The sequence below is a fragment of the Wyeomyia smithii genome, chromosome 3 (genome assembly GCF_029784165.1).
Source record: "Wyeomyia smithii strain HCP4-BCI-WySm-NY-G18 chromosome 3, ASM2978416v1, whole genome shotgun sequence".
Classification (NCBI taxonomy): Eukaryota; Metazoa; Arthropoda; class Insecta; order Diptera; family Culicidae; genus Wyeomyia; species Wyeomyia smithii.
In genome coordinates, this window is record NC_073696.1 from 214,346,598 (window position 1) to 214,361,405 (window position 14,808).

General features: G+C 38.5%; 1 protein-coding gene across 2 annotated transcripts in view; it reads left to right on the forward strand.

Moving 5' to 3' along the window:
- The window catches only part of LOC129726729 (B-cell lymphoma/leukemia 11B), a 188,616-nt gene that overhangs the window by 122,659 nt on the left and 51,149 nt on the right, over positions 1 to 14,808 (forward strand). The window contains exon 1 of one of the 2 annotated variants that reach the window (XM_055683770.1): positions 2,150 to 2,174. The exons of the other annotated variant lie outside the window; for it this stretch is intronic. Within the exon in view, the coding sequence (XP_055539745.1) occupies positions 2,150 to 2,174 (25 nt within the window). Of the gene's footprint in view, positions 1 to 2,149; positions 2,175 to 14,808 lie in introns of those variants that run through there. 2 annotated transcript variants of the gene reach the window in all.

The window sequence follows — 14,808 nt, forward strand, 5'->3', positions numbered from 1 at the left end:
TACATTGTCTCTAGGGATTCAAATTTTATGGCTGTCGGTGTATACTAATTCATTGGAATGGTTGAAAAATGGAAGAAAAACGAGCGACAAAAGGACTATTCCTTGTTCTTGCCCTGCCAACAGCGGTCATTTATGGGACGAAGAAGTTTGTTTTTTATTGAGTCGATGTTACGTCATGTTTACCTCCTCGCCTCGCACAGTGACAATCATTAAACATTGTCAATGGGCGTCAGCGGCTGTTTACGATCCGTTTATTGCTGACCTACTCTAAACATTTCGTGCCGACCAGGGTGATCACGGAACGGTTCGAATTTCTCAACTGAGGACGCTCAAAAAGGTCTTTGTGATATTTGCAACACATTTTCCCCCTCGCGATGATCCAAAGCTGGAAGACCTTTGGGAGTTTAGTTCATGTTTGTAGCGAGCAGCGAAAATCGTGATTCAGCTTGCAGCAGTACCACAACTGACCAGCCTAATCATTGTTGCTGCTACGATATTTAATGAAGTATAAGTGATCAGATTTCCCATGTATGTTGAGCTTATAAACACACCACTGCAATTTTGTTCACAAGAATGGTTCGAAATTTTTCGATAGAGTCCGTTTCCCACTTATAAAGAGCGTTTAATCCGTCCAACAGAGCAGCATCGAAGGTACAAAGCCTGGCTTTAATTTGCGCAGATCAAATCGGCTCATCGTTCGGCAGCCAACAGTGCGTAGGAGCAGGTCCAAAAATTGACCCTTGACGAAGCGAAAAAAATACACCTACGACAACAAAACAGCACTTCTCGGTCCGGTTCTTTTCCGTGCGTCTCGGATGAATACCGATTAAAGGATTCTGACGTTTTTTTTTTTGCTTTCCGCTCTCTTTCCTTTCGATAGCTCCGGTAAGAATAGGGAAAAAAGGTTCTTTCTATTGACAGAGGAAATTATGATTTGGGTGTTTGGAATTTGATTGATTCCACGTAAATATCGGTCCCTTGCTGTGGCTTTGGTGGCCTGCACATATTGTTCCTGCGGTGTGGGAAATATTTGCAGGTGCAGTCCGGTCAGAGCAATTCTCTATGCCTTTAATTGGGGGCGATTAAAGATTATAGTTTTCTGGATTTGATATATTGAATGCTGAGAAATTTCTACCACTAAGACACCTAAGAAAGCAAATCATTTTGACATACCTGTTCTACTTTCAGGATGTGTTTTTTAAGAACCAGCTCAGACTTGACCGTACAATGCACAAACAATTTACATAATATGATGATAATCGTAAACAATCCGCCCACAAAAACAAAAACTTAAAGTTTTCTATAGAAGTAGGATACTGTACACTGATGACGAGTAATAATTGCACACGACTCAGGGGGGTCGGTAAAACTCATAAGCAAAATGCAAAACAAAACTGCCCATTGCTCCGCCCCGCTCTGCACAGATATACGTATCGCGTTGCTGCCAAAAAAAAAGAATACCGATCTACTCTATCCCTGGCCCCTGACCGATCCCTGACTAATTGATACATGTCATAAAGTGAAATTCGCAAAGACAACAGGACGGCTTTTGTTTTGCTAAATTGTTTTACGATTTGTTGTCGAAAACAATTTAATACTGGTGATTTCGAGCACCCACCTCTTGGCCGGGGCAGGTACTCTGCCGGACAAAAGGCTACCTGTGGCGGGTCTTCCAAGCTAGAAAGTAGCAACAGCAACACTGACGAAAGGACAATCGTCAAACCGGGGCCTCCCCCAACGCTGTAGAACAGAAGATAAATAGATCGGACAGTTTTTCATAGCTTCAATAAAGCAATAAAAGTTTTCAGTTTTGTTTTTCCCGAAACCTATAGGTATTTAACGAAGGTAAATTTATGGGTTTTCTGTTTAGCTAACTTGCGGGAGCTCTATTGTACGTGTGGACAACGGAGCCGGCCGGGGTTCAATGCAGACTTTGTTTACACCTCCTCGGCGGTATTACCAACCTTTGTGCTCTGGCGGCGGTGGATGGGTGTCCTAGTTGTAATTGATACATTTCCGTTTCACGGTCATTGAGGTTACATCACCGGGATGCTGCTGGAAAGCAAATATTTACTTATCTAATTGTTATTCTATAAGGCTGTGATACAAGGAGAATGAACTAACAAATTGTTTCCTTTTAATTGCAGGTATGTCACGTGTTGGGATGGCTAATTGTGAGTATACAGGAGCTCAGTATTTCGCAAATTAGGACAAAGTCAATGCATTAAAGTCCAAAACCCTCAATCACTAACCTAGAATTCACTAGCTAGCCTATTTGTTAATATAGAAGAATTGTATATCAGATTTTGGGTTAGGTTATCCTTTTCTCTTAGCGAAATTCCTAGAGTAAAATTTTTTTATCGAATACCTATTACAATCCATCCAGAAAATATACAAACATTGAATAGGGCACTACCAATATAAATCAAAGCCCCAATAAATGCGATACATAAGTTTTCTTTGATCCGATATACGACTAATTAAAAGCTAGGTCTCTCAAAGAGTAAATATTGATATCTAGATACTAGAATCATATACTAAAATCTCTAAAGATAAAAACACCTATTAATTTAATCATTGAATTTCCAAAAGAAAATGAAAAAAAAAACAAAAAAATACATTCCATTTTCCGATTCAAAGTTTCACATTTCTCTCGAATATCGCGCATATTTTTACTGTGACACAATTCTGCGTTCTTATATGGAAACAGATTTTACCATTGTTGCTTTGGTTAGATGCACTGAAATTGTATACTAATTTCACATAACAAATATGTATCAGAATATTGGTTACAGCAGTAAATATTCTGAATTCTGGTGTTAGATATTAAACAATTTGATAACTTAGAACTATATCAACACTTGTTACTAACATTGGGATGTAACGCAATGAAACAGGTAGCTCCGCGTAACAGTAAAAAGGCAGCTAACGCTCGCGACGTTCCTTCCTAAATTTGGTACCAATAATGACATCAACATATGGCTAGTTTGAACATTTTGGGAATTACATGAATTCTATATAGTTTTTTAAAGAAATAAATATTTAATGTTATATTAGGTATAAATTAGGATTCTGTTATACACATTATTACTGTAGGTGTCATCCACAAATTACGTGAGGACTGTTTTCGAATTTTTTGACTCTCCGTCCTCCCATAACAAGGCATCGTAATATTTCTCATTCCGTTTTTCCGTTCCCTCTCAAATCTTATATAGGATTTTTTTTCCGAACAATGAGATTAGTTCAAAAACATGTAAAGCACATAGATAAACTTTTTCATATCCAACAAATTCGTAGAGAAAACCATAACCAGAAAACCAGAATAAGTTTCATTTAGCTGGGATGAATCCACCGCTTGCCTTAGTGAGATATTCTTGAATTGATTTAAGATATTTATCTTTGAAAAATAAATTTAAAAACTTTTGAATTCCACGGGAGATTTTTGCGAATTGCCCTCTCCTCCTTAGTGAGCATTCGTAAAAAAGTTGAGTAATTATTCGGTGAACTAAACACTTATTAAAATAAGGAATCCAGAGGCTTTAGCTTAAAATATATCTGGGAATACCTATGAGTCATCAATTAGGTTTGTAAACAGCACTATATGCGTTTTTATGACTATCAGTTTAATGCTAATGAAAATCAAGGATGCGAGAAATATGATGTGCAAGCTTCGTTTGGTATCCCCATTCATGCTTACTTTTGGTAACTTGTTGACAACTAACAAATTGCCCGATATTATCTTATATTTCTTTGTCACAATATATTTTTGTTGCTAGCTTCTTTCAAGCACATCTCGCTTAAAAAACTCATATTATAAACATCTTTTAATTTCATTTATCACTTCAAATACATCATTATTGCTCATAGTCGTGGCCAAAACTAACATTGGAGAGGGAAATGAGATAAACCTTTCAAAACTTAAAAGCTGAATTCAAATTGATATTTCACAAAACAATAAAAATAAAATATTTGTTCGATAGGAACAAATGACTACAACAAGGATAAATTTTCGAAAATGTAGGAAAAATATCAAGGTTATTGAAACAAATCACAAACATTCTGCGCTGATGTCAAGAGCCTAAACCCCCGTGACTATGCCTATGTCTTTATTCCTAGAACGCTTTGCTCATTTATTTTATTTTATGGTGACAAATTACAAAGATCCTATGCCGAATCCAGAATACGCCTCCAACAACTCGGTCTTGCGCTGCTCCTGTCGCATAAATTCCGTGAGGATCTGTAGGCATCGGGACCAAAGCTGGCTTACTTACTTACTTATTTTACTTCTGCGGCGACAGACCGATTATAATCGATAATCATCGATCGAGTGCAGAATCCAGAATACGCTAATTTATCACTCAATCTTGGGCTGCCATCCTCCAGTCTCCTCTAACACCTATTACACGGGCATCCTCGTTGACAGCACACATCCAAAGAATGCGGGGTCTACCCCGAAGTCAACGGTCTCCATCAGATTTTCGGAAATAGAGTTTTTGCTGATCGTTTCTCCGGCATTCCAGGTATAATCCTCAGCCCACTATAGCCTGCCGTGCTTAATCCGCTTGACTTAATCCACTGATTCGTATACCAGGTACAATGCGCCAAACATCATTTTTCGCCGCCAAGTATTGACCGCAAGATTCAACGCACAAAAACATTAAGAGCTCACCGATCAGCCTCTTTAAGTGTCCATGCTTCATGGCCATAGAGGGCCACCAGAAGAATGAGTGTTTTATAGAGTGCTAGTTTTGTAAGAGTCTGCTCATCTCATTGTCGCACGTCAACAATGTACCCAGGTAAATAAATTCGTCGAATACTTCAGATGATTCCCCATCTATTACCACCGCAACACCAACATCCGACGGACTCCCACGCTTTCTACTAGCCACCATGTAAATGTTTTGGCCGAGCTTATGACAAATCCAATTCTCGTAGCTTTCCTCTTTGCAGGTCCAAAGGCCTCTTTCATCGCTCTACGGTTAATACCAATGATGTCGATATCGTCCGCAACCCCTTGTAGCAAGTGAGACTTTGTCATGATGGTGCCGCTTCTCTGCACGCCAGCCCTCCGTCCTTCCAATGCGATGTTGAACAATGAGTTTGACAGTCCGTCACCCTGCTTCACTGGCTATCCTGACGCTTGATGTGGAACCATCAGGGGTGACATGAAACAGTCTAATCAGTTTTGTTGAAAACCATGCTTGTTCATTATCTGCCATAACAGTTTTCTCTTAACTGAGTCGTACGCTGCTCTGAAGTCTGCAAGTTGTGTTCTCGAAACTTGTCGAGGATCTGTCTCAAGTTGAACGCCTAGTTGTAGGTCGTCCCGCTCGAAAACCGCACTGTTATTCACCAACAAAAGCTTGCTGTAACGGCCTTAGTCTATGGAACAGGATGTGGGAGAGAATTTTCTTATAGATAGCGTATATGAGTCCTTCCAAGTCCATAGAGGGTTTCTCCCTAGACCATACCTACAGAATAATGGTGAATTGCACTATAAACCGCTCGCTAACGACTTTGGAAGATCCACAGCTTGCCCATCCTTCCTAATTTCTCTCCTGTTACCCTCGACGACTCACTTACCACTTTGAAGTGTTTTTTCCAGCGCCTGGCCACCTGCGATTCAGGTTTCCCTCTCTGTCATTACACATGGCAGGAACTAGCACGCTCCGGTTCCTAATTCCGTTAATCGCTCTATCGAAACTCCTCGTATTGTACGTGGTGAAGCAATTTTCGTGTTCTCGTTTCTTGCGGTAGTAAAGCCTCTTTTTGGTAGCGCTACCTTCCCAGTATCTCTTTCGCTGTGCTTCTACTGCTCATCCAGGTCCACTTCAACATTCCGAATGTACTCTGCAGCGACTCCTCCCGCTAACAGCGTTTGGATGTTCAGCCATATCTTTCTCTTGGATCTTGATTTGAATACGTTAGACTGCCGGGCGCGGATCACTACCACGAAAAGTGATTTGAATCGACGTTAGACAACCGAAAATACCTCACATAGAAGTTACTAACCTCTAGTCGTTGTTGTTTGTGGTACAGTAAAAGCTTTCCCTACCAATAACGAGGCAAGAGGATTCGTTCCGCCCGACTTGTATGTTCATATCTCCGATGAAGATCTTCATATCGTGCTGTCAACAATTTCCTAACGTTTTCTCGTTTTCTTTATCGTTTGTCGGCTCGTTGATAAGGCTGGATTTGAAAAATCTGCCCTCGATCCTCAATAATCATAGACCATCATTAAAAAGCCTCCACCTAATAATAGTTTCATTTGCTTCATATGGGACATATCTTCATTTTGTAGCAGATTCGTTGACCTTTTAGGAAAATACAGAAAAAAATATTTCTGCACGGTCAATATTTTCAGATGGACGAAAACCTGTGCAATTTGGTGGGTTGATTGCTTTTTCGATGATATCAATTCCATTCTCCTTGTTCTTGTACCAGTTTGACAGGTCAGGCTAGAACTTCTCCGGACCGTCATACGATTGGATGAATGGCAAAATCCGCTTCTAGAGGCACTGTTACTTGTACCGCTGGCCGTTCATGGTTGATCCGGTGATGAAAACCTTGTTTTTTGCCACAGCTGCAGATCTCTCGCCACACTAACCGCTTTCGACCGAACTTGTCAGCAAACACGAAATTAAACCGCTTGGAGACATCACCCTTGCACTTGAACATATAATTTTTTTGTCCTGGGAGCTGTCCGAAATCTTTTTTTACATATAACTCATCGTCCATTACAATGCAGCCGTTGAATTTGTTCAAGACTTTCTAATATAGCATCCTAGTGCGGCGTTTTGCAACAAAATTCTGCTTGAGGGTCCTGTTTGGATGCTTGCTAGCGTGAAACGATCGCAGGCCTTCACGCCGACGGATTCGTCGAACAGTGCTGTACAGTGCCGAGAAATTCTTAGCCAAATTGCGCAGGGTGATCCCTGGGTTCGTCCAAACTTCTCTGCAGACTTCCAATCGTAGCTGCTTGTCAATCGTTCCACTTCTGCGGTTGCTGTGATTAGCGCGATCCAGCGTTAGAGTTTCATTGAATCGTTCCAGAACGCTGTTTACGGTTGATTTGGAGACCTTGAGGTACTACGCAATTTTCGCACCTGACCACGTCGGATTTCCAACATGAGTGTGCAAAATTTTCTCACGTCTTTCACGCTCCATCGTCGAAAACATTATGTAAACAAACCTTCTGCATCACTGCGCTGTCATTAGTTTATCGTAACTGCCACTAAAGACGCCACAGTAAGCTGCGACCAAAAATAAGGTAGATTTAACTTCAGCAAGAAACCATCGTCGCTCTGTCGCTGCCACTGTAGTAGATATGGTACTCAAAAGAAGTGCCCGCGTTTGAGATATACCGCCTGGAATTCACATCCTCTGGTTTTGGGGCCACGCACTTCTTGTATAGCTGCTTTGTCCTCATTTGCCCACCGTAGCTCTCTGGCCAAGATGCCCGCGCTTGCCGATTCGTGCAAAATCCTAACATTCCATGTTTCTAATCGTTGTCCTTTTTCGTTTGTCTAGGGCTATATCGATAATTCCGATTCGCATTATTTTCTTGATTGTTAGTACATAGTATTTTTGGTTTAGCATGTATTCCTTGGGCCGCGATGTCCAGTCGGCCGTTTTGGATGTAGCTGGCGAGATTCCGTATTTCATAGTCAAACGCCCGCTATGGATCTGTCGCTGTTTGAGCCGTCCCTGACATGCGAAACAGATGCTCAGATAAGCTGCCCTCCAAGGAGAACTCTGGATGCTCTGGACTACAGTGGGGCCCATTTTGGTTCCAGAAAAATTGGGTAATATTTGACGCGGAATTACAATAACCGGACTTCGACATCTTGGATTTTAAAACGGCGTCCGCATTCCATTTTTGCTATCAAAGCATCAGTCCAATTAATATTTGACAATTTGGTTTCCGGTTTTATACATCATTTAGTTTTCGGAAATATGTACCCATATTAAATTATATTTGACCATTTCAGGCTCTCATATGAGCTAGAAAAAATAAATAACTTTAAAACTAAAACCATTTCAGGCTATTTTGCAGAAACTAGAGTTCTTTATCTTGGATTCTTGGTCTGGGGTTGGATATAAGCGTTTTTGATTTTGGAAATACTCAAATTAAAGGATAGTTTGTCATTTTTGAATGTTCTCGTTAAACCAGAAGTAGCCATTTTGAGTTTCATTTTGGACATATGGGGTCGGAATCTGGCCTCGGCATCATCCCGGTTCTTGAAACACCCATATTAAATAGTATTTGGCCAACTTGTATAAGAGTAACTCGAAAAAATAAAGGGCACAATCAAATGAACCAGATCAGCTGTGGATTTTCATATTTATCAATGAGAAGAAAAAAAAAACAAGAATCATTGTTAGGGTAAAACATCTGCTTCCGATGCTTGGAATTGGACATTCGGGTAATTTTGAAACCTCAGGATTGCCTATTTTTCTGAAATCAGGGTAGGAAAAGAAAACAATTTAAAACAACACAGCAGCCCACTCTGTATTGAGATGAAATACTCCAAATACGTAAAGTTATATACAAACATAACTAAATCAATTTGTTCACTTTTTTTTTTGCCAGCACTCATAAAACTGATTTGGTAAACTTCTACAACAATCATTTAAAGTTTCGATTAATCGAGGGAAACTATTTTAATCCTTCCGAACGTGTTTTAAAAAGTTTACATCTGTTTCACAGAGGATTTTCTTTAGTACTCAGGAAATGGTTACAATTTTTTCTTCGATTTTTTTGTGAGAATATAATTTTAGAATTCTAAAACCAGTTGTATTTTGTGAGACAGTATAAAAAATCTCGATTGCGATTATAACAAGTGCTAAAGTGATATTCATAACGTGTGGAACATAATTTCATCATACTCTTAAATTCAATTTAATTTATTTAGAATCATCTCAACGCGCTCGAAACTTCCTTCATATCTCATTTTTCTGTAAATTAGCTTATTAATAAGTGAAATTTAATATAATAATCATAGCACCTGTTTAGCAGCTTTGAAAACATAATTGTTGAATAAACTGCAAAAATTATAATACAGACGAATCGCTTTATAGCGACATCGCAAGGGACCGTCGTTATAGAGAAATGTCGCAATAAAACGAATGTTTTTTATGAATTTAAAGCAGGGGGGACCATTGAAAATGTCGCTACAGAGAGATTTGTCACTATATAAGTTGTCGTAACAGAGGGATTCGACTGTAGTTATTATTGGAATGAACCGAGAACGAATTCTTGAAACATATTGAAACCAAAATTTGTCTTCCGATGTCGATCACTGCTTAACTGGCTCCCATCTAAAATCGCCTTTTCAATCTCACATTATTTTAATTCTATGACCAAACTTTTCTTTGAAGCAAAACCGAAAAGCGAGAATTCACATTGAAAACATAGACTGTAAAAATATTTCAAATGAGTTTCACGTTAATTCGTCAATGGCTAGAGAAGACGAATGTTACTCAAAACTTGAAGTGACCAGTTTGCTAATATGATTTTTATCTGTAAAACAAGTTAAAAACTATCACATTTCTTATGAAATATACCCCTAAAAATGTTCGATACAGGATTTAAAGCTCCTTAGAAGTTACAATAATCAAGTTTACCAATTTCCGAGTAAAAATTAAAATTACCCCTAAGCCCTTTCCAAAAACACTAATCTGCAGCTGTATTTTTGTCTCGCTAATTTTATCACAACTCTAGCCTGCACAATCACTCCTCACAAAAGGACGATTTGCTTGTCGCATACAAACAAACCGATCATTCGAATCATGCGCCTGCAATAGTTTCCCTCCAAAATAGTTGTTTTTTTTTTCTTCTTCTCCCAGCTCCGTTTCTCGATCGCTCGTGATTTCTACAAACTATAAACTTAATACGAGAAAATTAATAAACAAGCCAGCGTGAAGTTGAATCGAAACGAGAGGAGAGCGGTAAAAAAGTTCGTCCCAATCGAAACCAGCATCATCCCTCGGGGATGATTGTGATGATTTTTTCCTCGACGTTTCCCTTTTTTCTGCTGCCGGGGTCCTTTCGCGTACCCAACCGTCTTAGAGGTAGCTGCTTTTTTTCTTCTGCGCTTGTTCCTGCCCAAGGACCCTACCTCGCTCACCGGTCCGATGGCAAGCGCATACATTGCTTCTTTCGCCGTCTCGGTTCGTTCCCCCTCGGATCGGATTTACGCAGAAATACAGTTTTTTCGGCATTTCCTTCGGTGCGTTCTGGGCCCGTGAGGATCGTCAGTGCGTAAGATGCCGCGGTTCCTTACCGTACGTTTTTTATGCATATTTTAATAGGCCTTCTAGCGCTGCGTTGCTGTGCGTATGCACAAGGGGAAGGGAGGAAAAATGTGCTGCCGAAATAGCTTAGGGCCCTCGGTCCTAGGGGGTAAGAAATAGAACCCGCGTGAGTGTAACGGTATTTTTTCCCTGCGCGATTCACACGTGATTTTTTTATTCCGTTGTTGGCTCTAGGATAGGAAGATTTTTTCTTTCATTTCCATGCTCATCATTCATCCGAAGATCTTTTGTTATTAATATAAATCAAAGATATAATTAAGCATAAGCGAGTGAGAAAGCGTTTTTTTTCTAGGTTGGGAATAGATGCAGTCGGGAGATGAGATTTTTTTACGTTAGTTGGTTGAGGAAATGGGAATTCGATCTTGACGAGGGACCGTTGTTTTTGTCCCTTCGCCGAAAAAGCGAACGGTTTCTGGTGGCTGCTGGGCAAAAAAATAACGGCGATCGTCCCGGCCGAAGAAGATCCTGTCCAGGGTAAAAGTGCGGGAATGAAAAAAAAACTATCTCATAAAACACGCACTAAACACGCAACTTGTAGATACCAGAAAGCCGATAACACCGAGTGTGTGTGGACGACTAGCCGGAGGAAGAGGGTTCCTGATTGAGTGTGTCAGTCAGGAGCGGGAAAAAGTGAAAAAAAGCGTCAGGATGTGAACGGTTTTTTTCTTACTTCTGGGTAACCTGGAGTGCAGCCACAGAGTGAAGAGATTTTAAATTTGAATACCAACATATTTTCAGTAAATGAATTAATCTTAATTTTCTGGCGGAGCCAAGTAAGCGAAGTAACGGAAATTTCGCGCGTTCAGATTGCATTCACAGCGGAAATAAGCCTCTCTAGTCATGAATCAGTCTTCTCTATGTAAGGAATAATCGCTAGGAAAAGGAGTGAGGGAGTCGAAATGAAAGAAATGCGTCCGGGTGCGAGGAATTCATCGATTACCGTAGCGGCGTGTAGGAAACGTGTTCGATGGTCGGCTAAAAATAGGATCAAAATCTTCGGGTGGATTTCGGTACGTGTGTACAGCCAGAAAGGACAATATCATAATGGGCCCGAGGAACGCGCCCCGGGAGCAGGGTGAGGAAGGAAATAGTTTTCAGCAGCCCACAGGAAGAATGGTTGATGGGTTCCGTTCGGTTGATTAATGGATCGCGAGATTCGAAGTTTTCTTGAATGTAGCTGGAACCAGTGATGGCACAAATTCTCCTGTAGATTTATATATAAAAAATGCAATCTATAATAATTAACGTTTTAGCCCAGATGATTAAAAGATGTGTTAAGGATATTTTCAATAAATCATGTGTGTTCTCAAATTTGATGACCTTTTTTTTTACTTGACCAGCATTTGTATGAGTCGTTCTAAATTTCGTCAAAACTTCTTAGAACCTTTCATAATCATTTAGGAGTTACGATATTATTGATCTACAATCTATCGCTATCCTCCTGGATATCTGAGGTTTGCTCAACTAATTTAAACTTTTGTTTCGTTCTACGGCGAGAGGCACAAACACCGCATCCAACTGTTGTACAATACATGTACAAAACAAATATAGTGAATTGGTTGAAATAGCGCTGAAATTGGCTTGATCTTCTTTCCTAAACAATAAATGAGAGAGCAAGAGCAGATTGCTTTGAGAATCAATTGTTGGTGATCCTTCATTGAAACTTGAGTGAATTTTTTGAATAAATGCTACAAATTCTAATGATTCTAATGAGAGGGTTTTTACCAGCAAATTTTAAACTACAACGTGTCTAATGTATTATAAGAAAACTAGTTTTCAACAGGTCTTACCCTTGTAAAATGGAGTTGGCTTTTTTGCAAAGTTTCTTAACAATACAATTATTCATCGTTAGAGCGTAACCTTTTCATAACGTGAACCGTTGAGACGTAATTTTTGTCGTAGGACTACGCCAAGCACATATTATACGGATTTTAAAAGTCAATGTCTTGATCGACAAGTGAAGCTTGCCCCAAATTTGTGTTATAGTGTTTCTGTAATAGTTGACATATCATTTTAATCTGAATAAATGAAAAGTTGAATAGAAAAAACAATAATATTTTGTTTAATTCCATTCAACCAATCACAACCTCGCTTCTATAACTGACAACAGGAAGGTATCAGTTCTTGAACACAAATATCTTAATTAAGAGGTGATTTTTTCCTTAAATTTTTGGTTTAATTATCAGCATCTCATCTTTCAATTACAGCGAAAAAATGAACCAAAAATCAACTGGAAAATCAGCGATATTTTTTTAGACTCATGTTGTAAGTGGCCCCGCCTTTTTTGCAGGTAGTGTCATTTTCCCAGTTTCGCAAGACGCAAAAAGGTTTTATTTCGTATGTAATATGAATATACGGAAAATGAATCTTATTTCGTATTGGTAAAAAGATTAATTGGACCGATGGAGCTTTAGGCCATGCAACAAAATAAAGCATTGTATCGTGTTGCGGCTTGGAAGAAAGACAATCAAATAATTCTCGTGTCGGATGGACGCAAATACCAACAGAACGTCCATTTAAATTAAAAATTTGATCCCGGTATCCCGGGAAGTAAAAAATATTGCAAAGCAAAGTAAAAACACGGTGATTTATTTAGTTTGTATTTGCTTGTCGTTATCTAGTAGAAAAGACTGATAAGTCGGACTGAGTTAAATTTTCACAAAAGGCATTATTTCAAAACGCCGATTTTTTTAGTTCTTAATTCATAGGTCAATTTTTAAGTCCTTAGTTCGCAGGTAATTTTTTCCATACATTTCGTTAGCGCCCTAAGGAGCATATTTATAGACAAAGAGTGAAACAAATCATTCGAGTTTGTTTATATAAAATCAAAAATCAAAGAATAAGAGAAGGAAAGAAATCCAGTCATAACCAAACAGAAGTTTGTCAAGAGTCTGTGATTTTAAATCAATTTTCCTTAGGGGCCATCCACATACCAAGTGGACAGCTTTGGAGGGGGGGGGGATCTGTGTGATGTCCACGGTCCACACAAAATTTTTAGAATTTATATGGGCAGTTGTGCACGGGGGGGGGGGGTGTTTAAAATCGTTTAAAAACTGTCCACGTGGTATGTGGATGGCCCATTATAGAAAATATTTTCTTCGATCCCGGAATTCGAATGAAAATTTCCCGAGAACTTGGGATCCATCCCTGGACGTTCCGGGAAGGGTACTTTCGGGATCAATAGTGCAGCACTCTCAGACACACAACAGTTTGTTACACTATAGCGTGTTGCATATTGCACCTGTGCGGCAGGGAGAAATACTGTTTGTGTCGAATGGAAACAGATAGCAGGAGGTGCCAAACTCTCAGCCACACAACAGTTTATTCCACTGTTACGCTTTGCATATTGCAGCTGTGTGGTTACAATTTCAATTTGATAAAAATCACTAACGTCTTCCAAATCTGTATAATGACATTTGAAAAAGTGATTGGTGCAACTGCAAATTTCATTCAATTTTAGCATAAACAATAATTTCATTCAATTATCGCACAAATGCGATCAGACTGCGTACGGAATCGGCATTGATATAAAAATGATGTCTTGTCTGGTTCTAGTTTTAAAGGGATTTTGATCATTATACACGTCGGACTCTTTTATATATAGTCTTCATTCTATTTATCAGAATCAGAAAAAAATTGTTTACATAAATGTTTTTTGTTTTTGAATCAATAAAGTTAGTTCTTTTATTATTGAAATATAATTTGAACTAATTTTGTTTTGAAATTATGAGGGAATGCCATTAATTATGCAGCGAAAAAATAAATATTTTTAAAACCCTCTTCTTTTGTGTTGATCTTAAAATTTTTTATATAGCAGTTTTTTTTATTTCTCAAATATGACTTATCTTAACCTGAAATAGCGTAAAGAGAATATTTGAAAAATACGTCACGCTTGGGAAATTGTGATATCTCGAAATTATTTTGGCGCTTGCGTAATAAATGGATGTTCCCTACTAATATAAAATTTTATAAAAAAATAATAATTATAATTTGATTCAAATTTGCATAAAATTAAAAAACAAATAAAAATACATGAAAAAATTTGAAAATTGAATTAAATAAAAACAAACTGAAAAAATATAAGCAAAACAAACAAGTTGACGTATTTGGTTAACAGCAAACAAATTAATTTACACTGATTGAAATTTTTGTTTATTTTTGACTGTATTTACATAAAAAAAACTACACGACATAATGTATTTTTAAGAAATGGGTTTTATGACTTTAAATGGGTCAGTCAAAAATGAAATTGTTCTTATTTATCCAAAAATAACAATCGAATCCGATCTGTATCGTTTCGCTTAACCACGTTTATTTTATAGCAATATTGTAAATGGCCTGTAAATCGCCTTGTTTCAAGTTCTGTCATTTCTCCAGTTTAGCAAAACACACAAAAAGTTTTGTTCCGTAAGTAATACGAATGTACAAAACATGGATCTCACTTCGTGTTGGCAAACAGTAGAACGGGACTAATACGATGATGCTCTCAAC